The sequence below is a fragment of the Dendrobates tinctorius genome, unplaced genomic scaffold (assembly GCF_039654945.1).
Source record: "Dendrobates tinctorius isolate UK_male_01 unplaced genomic scaffold, ASM3965494v1 ptg000165l, whole genome shotgun sequence".
Lineage (NCBI taxonomy): Eukaryota > Metazoa > Chordata > Amphibia > Anura > Dendrobatidae > Dendrobates > Dendrobates tinctorius.
Genome location: NW_027361832.1, coordinates 31,130,528 through 31,149,468, shown reverse-complemented (window position 1 = coordinate 31,149,468; position 18,941 = coordinate 31,130,528). Strand labels below are relative to the sequence as shown.

General features: G+C 41.3%; 1 protein-coding gene across 1 annotated transcript in view; it reads left to right on the top strand.

Annotated features, from left to right (window-relative positions):
* The window catches only part of LOC141053223 (uncharacterized), a 69,818-nt gene extending 58,097 nt beyond the window's left edge, over positions 1 to 11,721 (top strand). Inside the window, exons 2-3 of the mRNA XM_073550620.1 lie at positions 7,508 to 7,602; positions 8,015 to 11,721. Of these exons, the coding sequence (XP_073406721.1) occupies positions 10,547 to 11,689 (1,143 nt within the window). The 5' untranslated portion in view covers positions 7,508 to 7,602; positions 8,015 to 10,546 and the 3' untranslated portion in view covers positions 11,690 to 11,721. The remainder of the gene's footprint in view (positions 1 to 7,507; positions 7,603 to 8,014) is intronic.
* The last annotated feature ends 7,220 nt before the right edge of the window (positions 11,722 to 18,941 follow it).

The window sequence follows — 18,941 nt, the reverse complement described above, 5'->3', positions numbered from 1 at the left end:
GCATCATTAGTTTGTTGACATCTCCACAGTGTGCGGGCCTTATGGCTATGAAGGCAACTTATTATGCTATGTATGTCTCATTAAACATTATATCATTCCAGAGTATAATGTGCAGTGTTGTTCCTGACATAAATATGATAATCCCGTGGGAAAATTTGTACAATCGCCTGTATATGATGGCACAGTTTCTGCCAAGGCTCATCAATGTGTCGTCTGTGACCTCTCCTCCTTTTATTTCATAGAATCTCTCAATTTTACTCCAGTCCAAGCGATGATTATAGGAGCTTTGTAAGGATGTAAGAAGAAGACTTGCTAAATATACATATATTTTTCATAATATACATAGTGAAACCTTTCATTATCAGCAGATACATAGAAAAATGTTGAAAATCTGCCCAATGGCAGGCTTTCCATGGACCTTTTGGCAAGACAACCTTAAACAAAATAGTAAAAGGACTTTGAGTGTATGAACAGAGTCTAAAGGGGGCTTTACACATAGCGATATTGCTACATGTGATACTTACCTCCGACCGGCTCCCCCGCTGGCTATCGCTGATCGCGCGAGATCAGCCTGGTCCATTTCTCGTCGCCGGCTTTCTGCTGGCGCCGACGAGCGAGCTATGGACGCTGGCGGAAGACGGCGGTCATCGCTTCGTCTGAAAGGTAAGTATGGCCGCCGAGCATCGCTGCATCGCTAGTGAGATCTTCCTGTGTGGCAGCTCACTAGCGACCATTTAGCGATGCACCAGCGATCCTGACCAGGTTGTATCGTGGTCGGGATCGCTGGTGCATCGCTAAATGTAAAGGGGCCTTAATAGATAAGTAATAGTGCAAATGTAATAGTGCAAATAAGTCTAAAACTGGATGCTGTACTGGAGATCCAACTACATTATAATGGATTACATTCCCTGCTATAATACTATGAAGAATTGGGTATTACAAGTCATTGTTCACTTCTCTGTAGATTTATTTACCTAAGGTTCAGTTGCAGTTCCCTGTTTGATGGCATTACATATAGAAGTTATTACGACAGGCCAGCATATTGGATCATTGGAAAATGACTCCATGTAAATGGCCATAGTGACTGCTTCAACCTGTTAGGGTCACGTGGTGAGGTTGATTCACAAAGAAGCAGGACCAAGTGGACTCACGGTTCTTGACACTGGTATAGCAGGCTGGGAGGCACATGGAACAGCGAGAACTTGGACAACAAGCTAGATGATAGACAAGCAATAGAGGTAGGATTCATTGGTGGTCACAGTACAAGAAAGGCAAATGCAGAGAAAAGGGCAAGTCTGAAGCAGCAATCATGTTGGTGGAGGGAGGCAATGTGAACAGTTTATAATAACAGTTTGTGATGCTACAGCAAATGATAGGTTAACAAGCAACTAACAAGAGGAAAGTTAACCAGCAGGTCAGATGGTTTGCAGAAATGACAGCATTTTGCAAAAATCAATATAACAGAAGACACTGGATGGTAGCAAACAGCAACTGAATACATTATTCTTAGTTTTCAGAAATGTGTCCAAATGGGCCTTGGAAAATGATGTCACTGAGGAGTTTCAGGTCGTACGAGCGGCCCAATGTGGAATGCAAAAAACAGTGGGAAAGGAAGCCGCGCTTCGCACTGACGAGACATGCATTACACAATCATCAACAATGATAAACATGCAGTCAGGGCTTTTCTCTATAGGGTGACAAACCATTACATTAGTAGGAACCATAGCATCCTGACAGTTTTCAGCTATCATTCTGGAAGTGGAATTGAGAAATTTAACTTCAGATGGATTTTAGTGGTCCAAATTTTTTTTCTTTACAACAGTTTATTATTAGGCTGAAGTTAGTAGTGGAGGAGCTAAAATAAATGTACAATGCACTCTGGCTAACTTATTGGTGCATAAATCTTGAGATCCTTGCTCAATAAAAATAATTCTCATCACTAGCTAGACCATATTAAATACACTATCAATGAGCAAGTTTATTATAATGGCAGTATTGTTTTAATGCATTTTTAGGGCTTCTTGTAAATTTTTCTGTAGCACTTAATCAGCACTACTTTAGCTTAGCTAAGAGGAGTTTGCTTGTTAAGAAGTTAGAAGCTATCCTTAAAATAGATTCTAAGTGGTAGATCATTTGGTGACTGACCTCTAAGGGTATGTGCACACGCTGCGGATTCTGCTGCGGATCCGCTGCGGGTTTGGCCTCTGCGGATCCGCAGCAGTTCTGCAGACAATGTACAGTACAATGTAAGTCTATGGGATTTACAGTCCACTGTGCACATGCTGCGGTTTTTCAACTGCGGAAAAGCTGCGGTTTTGAATCCGCAGAAAGAATTGACATATCAATTCTTTCTGCGGATTCCGCTGCGGTTTGCCACCTATTCCATTGTCCAGGTGTCAAACCGTAGGGGAAAACCGCTGGCCAATCCGCAGGTAAAACCGCAGGTCATTTTAGCTGCGGTTGTACCTGCGGATCTGCAGATACAAATCCGCGGGTTAATCCGCAGCGTGTGCACATAGCCTTAGAGTGCCATTGATCATTAAAATGGTGGACGTCTGTCTCCTATTTGAATGGCGCTGTGGTCAAGCACAAGTACATCTGCTCCACTCATTTTCTATGGGACCGACAGAAATTGACAAGTACAGCACTCTGCTGTCTCTGGCAGTCCTTACTAAATTTCCCATTCTGGTGATCAACAATGTTCTCAGTAATTAGACCTCTCCCCACCAATTCTAAAGGTGGGTTATATTATTGCCGTAAAACACCAAAAAGGGTACTCCTACTTATACATTGCTCTCCGTTGAGCACAACCTTGGATTTTCCATCCTGAATTCCTACAAAACTGTCTTCTGACTAGAGCCCCAAAGAAGGCATTCACTTGAACAAAGTCAATAGAGTCACTATGGGCATTGTCTGGCTTCATTCACAGTTTTATTCATGGTTATCCACATTTTTGTGCATGTCTGAAGAAAACAAATACTGCCAAGACAGAGGCAATGACTCCATTGACTTAATTCAAGTGAATGGCTGTGTTGGGGTTTCCAAAGTGGAGCTCGATGTAGAAAAATGTATAATTGTGAACCTAACCTAATTGGGACCATTTTATATTGCCTTTTATACATTCTCTCGATTAAAATCCGCTTTACTTAACAAATACAGTATTTCTATTGTCTATGACCTGTCATTGTGTTACAAAAAGACTTTGCATATAAAGTATCACCCATGACATCCTGAGGTTTAGAATTTACACTGTATATATGCTTTACGATGAGGTGTGTATATTTATGATGGATAATATATGTTATCATTTCATTTTCCTCCCTTGTCTCAAAGAATTCTCCCAAAGGCAAGTATTTCAGTGATATTTATGGCTTCTTTCCAGCCGAGTGCAATTCGGCTCTCTTTTGAAAACTTTACACCTGTAAGTAGGAGGCATAAATTTTTCCTGCCCCAGAACTAATTGCCTGACATTAAACAACATAAGTCGCTCGCAGACAATTTATCACATATTCTCCGCATTAGGAAACATACAAGCCCAGGTCGGTTGTGAATTTGTGATGGCTTAATTAGTCGATGATAACCAAACTCACAAAGTATGCAAGACTCAATAAAAAAAATATCCAAAATGTGAAGATACAGTCAGCGGGGGTGAGATGATCATTCAGAGTAAAGAACAAAAGCATTCACGGCAAGGCAGGAGGTTTGATTGAAAAATAAATTCAAAATGTAAAGGTCATCAGGAGAAAATATTCTGTAAAACGAAGAGTCTATTCAGTAATTGCAGCTGTCTTAGTTCAAATCAATTTTCCCCTGTTGTGTTTTGTTTCGCGATTGCTTTTTATTGTGAAGATTTTCAGAATGCACAGTATCTCCGTCTTTCTAATCACTTCCTGATCAGGTTAACGGGCCTATGACATCTTCCTCGGCACAGCCTAGCTGCCAGTTTATCCCAGCTGCCAAATTCTGTCAGCCTTCCAGAAACAGACATGAAATATTGTTATGATGCAGAGGAGGTATCAGAAGGGATTTCTAAACTGTAGCATGAAAGAAGTGGGAAACTTCAGGGGTTCATTTGCCAAACTCTGAACATCCAGTACTTGTGATTTATTGCCTGCATGAGAAGTGTCACTGTGAATACATTGTTCCTACAGTGAGATTGTCACATTACTGTGTTGTGGATTTGCTTTGCATACATCGGCACACATTTCTGTCTAAGGTTGGAGATTTGCCAGTTCTGCTGTGTGTTGGTTCTCAACAAGTGAAATCACGTGATAGTGGCATTCCATTGGAATACACTTTGAATAATACAAAGCGGTGAATGAGCAAGAACTTAGAAGTAAAGAGCCATGAGTGAGGCAAGGTGACCCCAAAACTTGATAAAATTTAAGAAGTAAATCATTGGTTTAATGGTAAGGGAACAGTTTAGGGATAGTATTGCATCTAGGTAATTTTAAATGTAACTGAGAAGTTAACACATTAGTACCTCTTATGTGAACAAAATGATATTTATGCAGTGGAAAAAATGAGAGCTAATGTTTGGAGAAGGTGGTAAAAGTAGTTGGTAAGAGATATTAGCAATCAAAGTATTTGGCTGTTATCAGATAGTTTTCTTTGGGGCTGTGAATATCTTCCCCCTATATGATGTGCACCAATCATAAACAAGCAGCAACAATCACAGGAAAGAACAGGCCGCCACCAGAATAGCTTAGTGCGATTTTCCCATCATGTTAGAAGTATGGCAGACAACCCTAATCTCCTAGCCTAAGCTCCTGCATGATTAGAAAGTTCTGTATGAAGAGCACAGGTGACTACCACCCTTCAAATGAGGTCTCTATGATTTTAGAGGCAGCACAGCTGAGTTTAGCTGTGTCACATTAAAAAAGCTTTCTATTATCAGCTCACTTTTCATTGCACTGTCACTTCTGCTGTACTGCAAATACACAAATGTATGCTGGGCAACTTATAATCACTTTGCAGTGAGATCAAAGCAGGGTGTCAGTGTCATTACATCTCACACAGGAGTAGTCAAAAACAGGCAGATTACTCCCGTATGAGACATGACAGCCCTGATCTCAATACAGAGAGAGTACAAGTTTCCTGAGCACAGTAGACATAAGTGTGATTACATCTCACAATGAGAGGCCTGATCTTAGGTATGGTGAAGGAGTGTTCTTACTTGCTGCTATAAGTGTAGCTGGCTGCTTATAGTTGAGAAACATTAGACAAGGAGAAGTACTCACCTCCAGTGAAAACTCTCTGATAACCCCTTGAACTTAGCAAAAGTTAACTCATTAGGTGCCAAATACTTTGATTCAATCTTGGTCACATAGGTGAAATAGAAAAAAACATGGTTTATTACAGTTTGCAGGCACTACTATGTAGTGTATCCAGTTCAACATGAAAAAAATGGTGAAAAGTTCACTTTAAAGTTTTTTGGTGAGGAATTAAATATTTATAGCTTATCCTAAGGATATGCCATCAATATTTAGCCACAGATCAGCAGAATTTTGGGAATGTTAATGAACTGCAGTACCAGACACAATTGTGGTATGATTGTGTAACTAATAAACAAAAGATGTGCAGCCTCTTCATTCTGCTGACTGCTGGGCATCCCAAAGTTTGGACCTTTTATAGATCAAATGGTGACTGTTTATACGCCATTGATCTTCTAGTTTCAGAAAGGCAAGTGATAGTATACAGTGGGTATGGAAAGTATTCAGACCCCTTTAAATTTCTCACGCTTTGTTTCATTGCAGCCATTTGGTAAATTCAAAAAAGTTCATTTTTTTCATTAAATGTACACTCTGCACCCCATCTTGACTGGAAAAACAGAAATGTAGAAATTTATTAAAAAAATTAAATATCCCATGGTCATAAGTATTCAGACCCTTTGCTCAGTATTGAGTAGAAGCACACTTTTGAGCTAGTACAGCCATGAATCGTCTTGGGAATGATGCAACAAGTTTTTCACACCTGATTTGGGGATCCTCTGCCATCATTCCTTGCAGATCCTCTTCAGTGCCGTCAGGTTGGATGGTGAATGTTGGTGGACAGCCATTTTCAGGTCTCTCCAGGGATGCTCAATTGCCTTTAGGACAGGGCTCTGGCTGGGCCAGTCGAAAAATAGTAACAGAGTTATTCTGAAGCCACTACTTTGTTATTTTAGCTGTGCTCTTAGGGTCATTGTCTTGTTGGAAGGTGAACCTTCGGCCAAGTCTGAGGTCCATAGCACTCTGGAAGAGGTTTTCATCCAGGGTATCTCTGTACTTGGTTGCATTCATGTTTCCTTCAATTGCAACCAGTCGTCTTGTCACTGCAGCTGAAAAACACCCCCCATAATATGATGCTGCCACCACGTTTTACTGTTGGAATTATATTGGGTAGTTGATGAGCAGTGTCTGGTTTTCTCCACACATACTGCTTAGAATTATCACCAAAAAGTTCTATCTTTGTCTCATCAGACCAGAGAATCTTATTTCTCATAGTCTGGGAGTCCTTTGTGTGTTTTTTAGCAAACATATGCGGGCTTTCATATGTCTTGAACTGAGGAGAGGCTTCCATCGGGCCAGTCTGCCATAAAGGCCTGACTGGTGGAGGGCTGCAGTGATAGTTGACTTTGTGGAACTTTCTCACATCTCCCTACTGCATCTGTAGAGCTCAGCCACAGTGATCTTGGGGTCCTTCTTTACATCTCTCACCGAGGCTCTTCTCCCACGATTGCTCAGTTTGGCTGGACGGCCAGGTCTACGAAGACTTCTGGTGGTCCCAAACTTCTTTCATTTAAGGATTATGGAGGCCACTGTGCTCTTAGGAACCTTGAGTACTGCAGAAATTCTTTTGTAACCTTGGCCAGATCTGCGCCTTGCCACAATTCTGTCTCTGAGCTCCTTGGCCATTTCCTTTTGACCTCATGATTCTCATTTGGTCTGACATGCACTGTGATCTGTGAGGTCTTACATAGACAGGTGTATGCCTTTACAAATCAAGTCCTAACAGTTTAATTAAACACAGCTGGACTCCAATGAAGGAGTAGAACCATCTGAAGGAGGATCAGAAGGAAATGAACAGCATGTGACTTAAATATGAGTGTCTGAGCAAAGTGTCTGAACACTTATGACCTTGTGATATTTCGGTTTTTCTTTTTTTAATAAATTTGCAAAAATGTCTACATTTCTGTTTTTTTCAGTCAAGATGTGGTGCAGAGTGTACATTAATGATAAAAAAATGAACTTTTTTGAATTTACCAAATGGCTGCAATGAAACAAAGAGTGAAAAATGTAAAGGGGTCTGAATACTTTCCATACCAACTGTAGCATTGGCCATGGATAGGCCTAAGAGATTGAGGAGACAGGTTGGTCTTTATGGTTCTGTCACTTAGAGGGATACTGCAGTATTACCATACTAATTGAATTGATGGGTAGCAGAGTAAAAGTAAAATTCAAATATACCACGCTGTGTGCATATGGATATTTGAACGCTAAAAAAATCAACTTTTTTTAATCTTCAGCTGCTCCGAGGTCAGGCCAACTCCATTCAGTCAAGAGGAGTCCCATGGAAAACGTACAGTACTTTCAATTAGTGTGCCAAAGCCAACAACCTAAGGTGATTTTCTTGTTTTTTCCTGATTAGCAGTTGGGGGTCATTTAGTGGGTACAGTTCTACTGTGTGGCTCACACCATTGACTGGCATTGTAGAGACGACCATCTATATACTGTGCTAATGATAGGTTATTACAGTAATTACTAAATCTTTCTTGAATTCTTGATCAGTCTGACAATGCATTGCAAGAAACAAGTCATTATTAGTCCAAAAATCCCAGGCTGTTATTACAATGTATCAATGGTAATTAACTTGGAAAATTAAATTGTGACAAGAACTGAAATAGGTCTTTTCAAAGTCCTAAAACTTCACAGTCACAATGCTATTATATTGTGTGCCAAGATACCTGATCTTAGAATATGTACCATGAGTCACACATATTTAATATGTTTTCTCTTTTAACTCGGTTTCCCAGAGGCCTTGCTGTATTACACTGACTACACAACATAGACTGGTGGTGAAAAGACAAAATGTAGCCTGACCAAGAATCGGGCCAATGCAACGACAGCTGGATTCTGTTACTTCAATTGTAGTAATCATGTGGTGGTAGGTGCAAGCTCCGCAGACAATATATTTCTATCAAAGGCTCACACTACCAATTTAACTTGTATACTAAGCTTTACACAAATTGCTTGCACAAGCCGCACCCCATTATTTCAAGTGTACATAGTATAATTGGTAAGGGATTTTCATAGGTGGAAACATGTGGCACATCTGCAGTGATTATATTATATTTGTTTGTTACCTATAGTGACAGAGATAGCTAAGCTTTTAAAAACAATGTGGCAGACGGGCACCGGTATTTAATTAAGTATCTTATGTACAATCCGCTGTAACTAATGCTACATCCTGAAATTTGATGGCTTAGATATGACTGAGTGAGATATCATCATACAGATGATGTGTGATTATTTGCAACCCATGCAAAGTTTAGACATACAGTATATATACTGTATGTCTCATAAAAGCTGTATTTGGTGAAGATGCAAACCTGTTTTATTAATTTCACATTTTCTACAGGCACTGTAGCTTCACTATGGCCCTGCAATGTACTTTCATGCAATTTAGCAGTTTATAGGCTCTGAGGTCAAGTGTATTTCGCTCTGTGAATGACACCTGAGGGAGAAGAGAGAGGGAGTTGGCATGCTCTGCCCCATGGTAGAATGGTCAACTGAGGTTTTGAATAGAGTTAAAAGAAGATAGTGAAGACAAAGCCTTCATGTATAGGGATGTGGTCTTACACAAGGGGGACTGGGTTGGGTCCTCAGAGTAGCGCTGGCTGGTGGAGTGAGCTGGCTGGAATGGTCAGTTTGCTGGATCAGAACCTGGAAGGATGATAAGTGGCAAAATCATAAGGCAGAAGAATCATCAGTAAATGGGACAAAGTTAGAGTGAGTATAAAATAGGAAAAAAGAAGCTAAGCAACAAAACTGAACCAAAGCTAGTGTAAATTATAACTGGTCATCTTAGAAAGCTAATTACCCCACCGGACAGCACGCACACCTATACTGCCAGACTGGGTGGCACAACATGTCCAAGCCACATTAGTCCCTTTAGGACCAAACATGCGCTGCCCAGAACCTCTTGTCCTGACATTTCCTCAATCACCAGCTCCGACAACAGAATAAACACAGTGGGACTTGGAGACAGAAGTTGATGTTGCAAGAGTGGGTCCAGGAGGAGATGTGATACAGAGGTTGTCCCATTATTTGAAGTCTATAGACACAGAAAACCTGCTGTTTATACATTAAGTAGAGTTATACGTACTGTATGTTTTCCATCATATGCGTTAAAAGTGCACAACTTATATGATTTTATGAACTTCTTGTTTTGTAAGGATATCCATATCTCCGATCATTTTCATAATTTTACTAAACCTAGTAATCATTAAAAATTATAAGGGTATGTTTCCATGGTCAGGATTTGCTGCAGATTGGACACTGCATACAGCTGCAGCATCCAATCTGCAGCGGCCAGATGTACAGTCTAGTGGAGGGGATTTTGTGAAATCCCATCTCCACTATGCGTGCAGGTACGCCTCCGGCATCCCTGCGTATACGCACATGCAGCGCGTCTTTCCAGACCGCAGCATGTCTATTTATCTTGTGGAGAAGCTCGGTCTCCGCAAGATAAATAGACATGCTGATGAATAGACATGCCTGATGAAAAGACCTGAGTAGTCTCGAAAGCTTGCAATTTCTTACCATCATTTCAGTTAGCCATTAAAAGGTATCAACCACTGAGGACTCTCAATCCTGAATATTTTTCTATACTGAATGTTTTCTTTAATTAGAGACAGATAATGTAGTTACAGCAAAGATCCAATTTGTCTCTATATTGCAGCAATTATTTCACAGACGTTTTTATCGTAATAGGTATATGGTATTTTCAAGTGGAATCACTGAAGTGTTCAAGAAAGCTGCCACAGTAAATATTCACTAATGTAACTGAACATAAATGTCATTGCTTCTGTTCTGCTGACTTGTTCTCCACTTCTCAGGTAGGATCAAAAAATACTTGATGAGACCTTTGTAATGACAGCCATGCAGAATTTTCAATCGACTTTTCAAATAATATTTACTTTAAGCTTTGATTGCTGATTGAAGAGCATACGTGCATTCATCGTGAAATAACAAATATTGGTACAGTACTTATTTTCTTAGAACCCTGGACTGTGTTGTTCCTCTGTTATTACTCTTGGTAATATACTGTATTAATAAATTTCCAATTAGATGTGACCATTCCCTTTATTGATAAGATGTTTCTCTACACAGTTTGACATTTTCAACACTGATGGTAAAGTTGTGGTGCATAGGGACATGTCTCACTCACACAGAGAATTGTATCAATGTATACAGGATATTTTCTAAATTGAGAACAGAGAGAAAGCACAATCCAGTACTCCAAGGAAAAGTTACTCCATATTTATAAAAATGCAAATCTTTTCATGGCCAAGCTTGAAAGCGATTTTTTGTCCTCATGCCCCATCAGGCCCCTGGCCTACTACCGCTTCATTGATGATATTTTAATCATCTGGACGGAGTCTGAGCAACAGCTAAAGACGTTCCACGAACAGTTTAATCAATTTCATCCCACCATCAATTTAACACTCAACTACTCCAGTACCGAGATTAATTTTTTGGACACCATCATTAAGCTAAAAAACAATGAAATAGAGACATCCCTGTATCAGAAGCCAATTGACCATCCAACATACCTTAAATGGGACAGTTTCCATCCAAAACACATAAAGAACTCTATTATCTATAGCCAAGCCATCAGATACAATCGTATATGTTCCAACCGCATGGATAGAGACAAACACCTTGGTCGCCTCAAAAAGACCTTTTTGAATCAGGGTTACCATCCAAGAACAATTGAAAACCAAATTACAAGAGCCACCAGATTGTCAAGGAATCACCTGCTACATTACAAAGCTAAAGAAGAAAATAACCGAGTGCCTCTAGTCGTCACCTACAACCCAAATCTGGAGGTGCTAAGGGGAGCTGCACGGAAATTACAACCTTTACTACAAAAAGATGCCCGATTAAAATCCATTTTTCCAGACCCCCCACTGCTGTGTTTTAGGCAGCCCCCAAATTTAAGAAGCATCATTGTCAGAAGCTCCCTGTCCTCTCCAACAGCTGCAGGAACCTTTCCTTGCAACCAGAAAAAATGTAAAACCTGTCCATTTATAATGACCACGGACAAGATAAAGATCCCCAACTCACATCAGGACTACACGATCCCAGGTACTTTCACCTGCATTACATCTAATGTGGTGTACTTAATTATTTGTACTAAATGTCCAACTGGGGGTCTGTATGTGGGGGAGACAGGGCAAAAGCTTAGAACAAGGATGAATGCTCATCGTCACACAATAAGAGAAAAAAGAATGGATCTACCTGTGGCAAAACATTTCTGTATCCCTGATCACAGCAGCATGGATATGAAATTACTGGTATTGAAAGGTAACTTCACATCTCAGAGAGAGAGACGAGTTTGGGAGTACAAATTTATGACGAACTTTGACACTCTCAGTGCTGGAATGAATGTGTCGCATGGATTTATGTCTTTTTACATCAATTAAGGAATTTCCTTTTAAAACCTTGCGGGGCAACACAGAACTAGACCCCAATCAGAGGACCATAAAACATCCAGACTCCTTATCTATGAACTGGTCCAATGTTTATATTTATGTTTCTCCCTCTCCCATATTGATAGTTCTGCTTCACGTCACTTGTCTTATCTATTGCATTTTTTCTAGGCTGTATTGTGCATAAATATGTGACTTCAGATTTTGTATTAGTGTAGCCTGATGAAGAGACCTGAGTAGTCTCGAAAGCTTGCAATGTATTACCATCTTTTCAGTTAGCCATTAAAAGGTATCAACTACTGAGGACTCTCAATCCTGAATATTTTTCTATCCACTGGCTAACACGGTACAAAGATATACATCTTTCCTGTATCCATATTTATAGGCTGTCATTTGAGAGTTTTGTCTAAATCAGATCTTGTAATATATTATTTTGTATCATCTGTGGCTTCTTCTTGCCTTGTCTTTGAATTTACCCTATTAGGCCAGTTTAACATATCCGACAGTCATAAATCAAGTACGAACTGCGATGTCTGGAATGGCTGGGAGACTCATGACCTTAACTCAACATTAGGGATGGGCGAAGTCAAATAGTAATGTTCCGGGTCAGTTCAGAATTTTTTGTGTCTACACGGACCCCGAACACAGACTTCTCCCTGAAGTCCATGTTACTGTTTGGGTTAAGCAGTCTGAACATCCGGCGTTTCCCATGCTGTCATCAGTGTGACTTACTGCTGTGATCGGCAGTAGGTTAGTTACCGCCGATCAGAACGCTGCGGTTCCCTGCTGTCATATAGATGACAGCGTGAGCCAGCGTGACCAACGGTAAAAAGGCTAACACTAGTCACAGGTAGAGATGAGTGACTTTGCCTTTTTTAGGGTCGAGTCGGGTTTCATGAAACCCGACTTTCTCAAAAGTCGAGTCGAACGAAATCGTCCGACTATCGTGAAAAGTCGAAGGTCCGACTGAAACACGAAACGCAATGCAAGTCAATGGGGAAGCAAAGTTGGCAGGAAGTGGAGGACAGTAAACACACCTACATGCCAGACCGCATTTTAAAGTGCGCAAAATCTTCTCTCTCTCTTCCCGGACACTGCACATGTCATCTCATTGCCCACAGTGTACGTCCTTGCTCATTGGCTGAAAAAAAAAATCACGTGCAAGCATTCTGTGACATCCGACTTTGGCGCTCGGGTCGCCAACCGCATGGCCGACCTCACGCTTTGGTCGGGTTTCGCTCAACGAAACCCGACTTTGGCGAAAGTCGGCGACTTTTGAATCTGACCGACCTGTTTCGCTCAACTCTAGTCACAGGTTGTCACCTGATAAGAGTTCTACTATCATTATCCTAAGCCTCGTCTCGCTGATAGCAGCAAGAGCTGGCAAACGATGATGAGAGTATTCATCAGCCGGCAACTGTGCAATAAATAAAATTTAAAAAATGTCATGGGTTCCCCTCAAGTTTTGATAACCAGAGCAGGCAAAACTGTCAGCGATATCTTGGCAGGTTATTAAAAATAGAGGGGTCCCCACGCTATTTTTACAATTATTTAAATAACTAAAAAATGGCTCCTCCATTTTTGACAACCAGCCAAGCTAAAGGCAGGCAGCTGGAGGCTGGTATTCTCAGACTTCCATGGAATGACATGCTATTGGCTCCTGTATTCACAGCTGAGCGGTCGCATCATGCCACTGCTCAGCCATGCAGTCCAGATGTAGCTGAGTTGGCCTCTTTATGGCGCAAATGGATTGTTGTTGGACAGGTGAGGAATCTGGTGTTTTGTTATTTTTAATTTTACCGTAATAAATGGGTGAAAGAGGGAGTGGAGTGTTTATTTAAAATATAATTTTTTTTATGTGTTTTGTTTAATTAAAGGACTTTTTCATGTGTGTCTAATTAATTTTCACAACGGGGTTAGTAATGGGGTGTCTTATAAATGCTTCGCCATTACTAACACCTGGGCTTGATGTCAGCTGAATTTAGAAAACTGCCATCAACCACACAAATATTACCCCACTTGCACCAGGGCAAGTGGGAAGAGCTGGCAAAAGCTCCAGAATTAGGGTATCTCATAGATGTGCCTTTTCTGGGGTGGCTGCAAGCTGCTATATTTAAGCTTCGGAGGGCCAGTATCCATGGCCCCTTCCCACTCTGAGAATATCAGCACCCAGTTGTCTGTTTTAGCTTAGCTGATTGCCACTCTGTTTTTCTAGAATTATTTAAATAATTAAAAAAAAATCTTGGGAAACCTTTATTTTTGATAACCAGCCAATATAAAGCTGGGGGCTGCAAGATAGAGCATTTTTATATTTTATTTATTTAATCATTGCACGCACGCCTGCTTGTGAATATTCTCATCATTGTACACCTGCTCTCGCTGCTATCAAGTACTTTAAATCAGCTGATTCCTGTGACCAGGGGTAAACTGGCTCACGCTATAATTTGTGTGAGAGCATGAGAACTGCAGCGCTCTGACTGGTGGTAATGAACTTAAAGCCCATGTTTCTCATGCCGTCACGCAAATGACAGTGTGGACAACACCAGATGTACGGGCCCCCTTTTATTTGAATCGGGTCTGAGTTTGGTTGTTTTTAGCATGGATGAAGAAGACTTCGATTACCGTGGCACCTCCATTGGATTAAGGCGGACGTGTGGATTATTTTTTTTAATAAATAGGGGAAAATAGGAACTTATTAGGGAGGTTTTTTATTCAAATAAAAATTTTATTTGGTGTGTTTTCTTCTCTTTTTACTTGCTGGGTTAGTAATGATGATGTCTGATAGATGCCTCTCCATTACTAACCTGTGAGCTTATGTTAGCGGACTTTACACAGCTGACATCAACCACACAATCCCATTACCCTGATTACCAAGGCTAAACACCAGAATCTAATGGATGCATCTTTCTGGGGCGGCTGTGGACTGCTCTCATTAGGGCGGGAAGTGGCCAATATCCATGACCCTTCCCAGCCTATTAATATCAGCTCCAGCCTTCTGCTTTGCTTTAGCTGGTTATTAAAAACTAGCTGCTGTCCCGATTCTAAAGCATCAGATACTCTAGAATATGGCCAGCAGGAGATTAAAATAAAAAAAGTGATATACTCACCATCCGACGGACCCCGGACTGTGTCCCTCCTCTCCACGCTCCCGGCATCTTCCTTTCCCAGTAATGCTTTGCGCCAAAGTCCGCTGCTGATGTCACTCTCGTGAGAGCGTGACGTCATCAGCGGTCTTTGGCGCAAAGCCTTACTGGGAACGGAAGATGCCGGGAAAGTGGAAAGGAGAGGAAAAGTCTGGAGGCCGTCGGAAGGTGAGAATATCACTCTTTTTTATCTTAATTCTATTTTTTATGGTACCCAGGGTCCGGAGGAGTCTCCTCTCCTCTGGACCCTGGGTACCGCTAGCAGGTCATCTCCTGGCTGCGTCACCACTGATGCCCGTGCGCCCGGAGATGACCCGCGGCAACTGTCAGGAGATCAGCGGCCAGCTTCTAATTGAAGACTGCGTCTGCGCACTGCACCTGTCGCTGATTGGTCGAGGCCTGGTGGCCACAACCGGTCAGCAACGCAGAAATTCGGTTACAGACAGACACCATAAGACGATTATATATATATATATATATATATATATATATATATATAGATAGGGGGACCACACATCATTTTTTAGGATCCCCCAAGGTAAAGCAGACAGCTGGTGGCTCTTATTCTCAAGCTGGATATTTGGCCCTCCCCAGCCTAAATATTGAAGCCCACAGGTGCCTCATAAAAGCGCATCCATTAGATGCCCAACTATGGTGCTTTGCCCAGCTCTTTCTGCTTGCCTTGGTGTGTTGCAAATGGGCAAATATTTTGAGGTTAATGTTAGCTGTATAATGTCTGCTGACACTAAGCCCAGAGGTTAGTAATGGGTCGGTGTCTATAAGACACCCCCCATTGATAACCTGGTGATTGAATAGTTAAAAAAGCAGACACACTGGAAAAAAATACTTTATTTGAATAAAGACCCCCCCAACTCCCTCGTTTACCCTTTCATTAGCTAAAAATTAATCTAGGAAGCTCCGATGATAATCCCAAGGCATTCGTTTTCAAAACTAGTCTCAGTATTGTTACTTGTGGTCAGCGGAAGGCAGGAGCTTGAGAATTTCAGTGCCTGCTGCTGAACGGGAGTGAACTGTGAAGTTTCGTTCCGAGAACTTTCCCAGAATGAAACTCTAGAATTTGATAGATATTGTGGGACATTACATTCTTAGATTACTGTAGGAACTTTCTGGATTTATTTTAATTAATAAATGGGTAAATAAAGGAGTGAGGGTGAGTCTTCATTGAAATAAAGTATTTTTTTCCTGTGCAACTGTGTTTTTTTTTTTTTTAAATATTCACTTACTGTGTTGGTAATGGGGCAGTTTGATAGATGCTGCCCCATCACCAATGTTTGGATTTGATGTTAGCGGACATTACAAAGCTAACATCAACGCCCTGTGACGTAGCGATCACTAAGCAGGTTAGGGTCCACTCACCTGGCAGTGATATTCAAAACATACAGCAATCGTTTCTTCATTTAAGTCCAGTTCTGGTTTATTACATCATCATAAACCACTGTAGGCCATGTAAACATCACAAATCTAACATAGCGTCCATTCCTGGTTTATTACCACCATAAACCATGGTAGGGCATTTAAACATCACAGCACCAACATACAGTCCATTTCAGCTGCAGTTGCATTCATACAGTTCCATACCTGATGCCCGTCAGGTCACAGTTCCCCAGGCTCTGGGTTACCTGCTTAACTGATGCTTCCGGTTTTCCCTGCCAAGATTCATATAGGTCCTGTCAGTAGTTCCTGGACTTTCAGGAGCTCCAGCCAGCTCCAGTCTCACACATGTTCATCCTGCATGTGGTGCAAGCAGGAAAATATAGAAGACCTTCCTGATGTCACAGGAGCACACCCCATGGGAGGTATGTAGTTAACCAGTCCCACACATCACTTTCTGGTTAACCCTTAAATCCAGCCCTTTACTAAAATACAGGTTTGTGGGATTGCAAGACCTAGCAACCTGTCATGGATTCAGATCGCCGCAGACCTCTGTCTGTGCGCTACATACCTGTCTCTCAGTAGATCACTTGTTGGTACATCACACCCCAAATATTACCTCACTTGCCAATGTACCAAGGTAAGTGGGAAGAGTCAGGTAAAGTGACAGAATTGGTGCATCTAATGGATGCCTCTTCTCTAGGATGGCTGCAGTCTGCTATTTTTAGGCTGGGGGGACAAATATCCATGGACCTTCCCATACCAGACCCCAGCTGTCTGCTTTACCTAGGCTGGTTATCAAAAATAGGGAAGACCCCACGCTTTTTTTAATTATTTAAATGGCGTGAAGGCACCTCTATTTTTGATAACCAGCCAAGATAACGCAGACATTTGAGGGCTGCAGTCTGCAGCTGTCCGCTTTACCTATGCTTGTTATGAAAAATAACGAGATCCATCCTTTTTTTATTAATTTTTTTCACATGCTGCACTGGCCAACCCAGCCTTTCAACAAGCTTTCTTCGGGCTGCCAAACCAGAACATTAACCTGGATTTCCATGAGAAGTTTGTGTTTGGAGTCCATACACAGACACTAGGTGTCCAGTACAGACCCTGAACTTTAGTGTTCGGGTTTATCCATCACTAGTTATCACCAACAGCAAATATTTAGGGAGAGTAAAACCAGCCATACATATTAGACAGTTTTTGCCCGAATGATGCTTTGGTTGATCCCATGGCTGACAGCAATCTCGGCCGTGTTTCCTAAACACAGAAGTGCTCACTTGATCAAGCGCTCCTATGTTCTCTATGTCTGACTACTTGTATCCAGGAAACAATGTGTTTGTCAGCCTGAGAATGGACATGCCCGGCATCTTCCCCAATGATTGGTTGGCTAGCGCCCCATACATTTTCAACTGTTGGTTGAATCCGTTCATAGAATCATAGAATCGTAGAGTTGGAAGGGACCTCCTGGGCCATCTGGTCCAACCCCCTGCTCAAAGCAGGATTCGCTAAATCATCCCAGACAGATATCTGTCCAGCCTCTGTTTGAAGTCTATTGAAGGAGAACTCACCACCTCTCACGGCAGCCTGTTCCACTAATTGATTACTCTAACTGTCAAAAAGTTTTTTCTGATATCTAATCTGTGTCTCCTCCCATTCAGTTTCATCCCATTTCTCTAGTCTTTACTTGTGCAAATGAGAATAAAGATGATCCTTCTGCAATGTGAAAGCCCTTGAGATATTTGTAGACAGTTATTAAGCCACCTCTCAGTCTCCTCTTTTTCAGGCCAAACATTCCCAAATCCTCCAACCTTTCCTCATAAGACAGGGTTTGCAGACCGGTCACCATTCTGGTCGCTCTTTTCTGAACTTGCTCCAGTTTGTTGATGTCTTTTTTAAAATGTCAAACAGATATCAAACAGATATCTGTCCAGCCTCTGTTTGAAGTCTTCTATTGAAGGAGAACTCACCACCTCTCACGGCAGCCTGTTCCACTCATTGATTACTCTAACTGTCAAAAAGTTTTTTCTGATATCTAATCTGTGTCTCCTCCCATTCAGTTTCATCCCATTGCTTCTAGTCTTTCCTTGTGCAAATGAGAATAAAGATGATCCTTCTGCAATGTGACAGCCCTTGAGATATTTGTAGACAGTTATTAAGCCTCCTCTCAGTCTCCTCTTTTGCAGGCCAAACATTCCCAAATCCTGCAACCTTTCCTCATAAGACAGGGTTTGCAGACCGGTCACCATTCTGGTCGCTCTTTTCTGAACTTGCTCCAGTTTGTTGATGTCTTTTTTAAAATGTGGTGCCCAAAACTGGACACAGTATTTTAGATGAGGTCTGACCAAAGAGGAGTAGAGAGCAATAATGACTTCACATGATCTAGACTGAATGCTTCTGTTAATACATCCTAGAATTGCATTTGCCTTTTTTGCTGCTGCATCACACTGTTGACTGATATTCAGTCTGTGATCTATTAGTATACCCAAGTCTTTTTCACATGCGCTTTTTTCATTTTTATTGCCCAGATGTAGTACTTTGCATTTTTCCCTGTTAAAAACCATTCTGTTAGTTGCTGCCCACTGCTCCAGTTTATTTATATTTTTTGAATCTTCTCTCTCTCTTCTCTAGTATTAGCTATCCCTCCTAGCTTTGTGTCATCAGCAAATTTAATCAGTTTACCCTCAATTCCTTCATCTAAATCATTGATA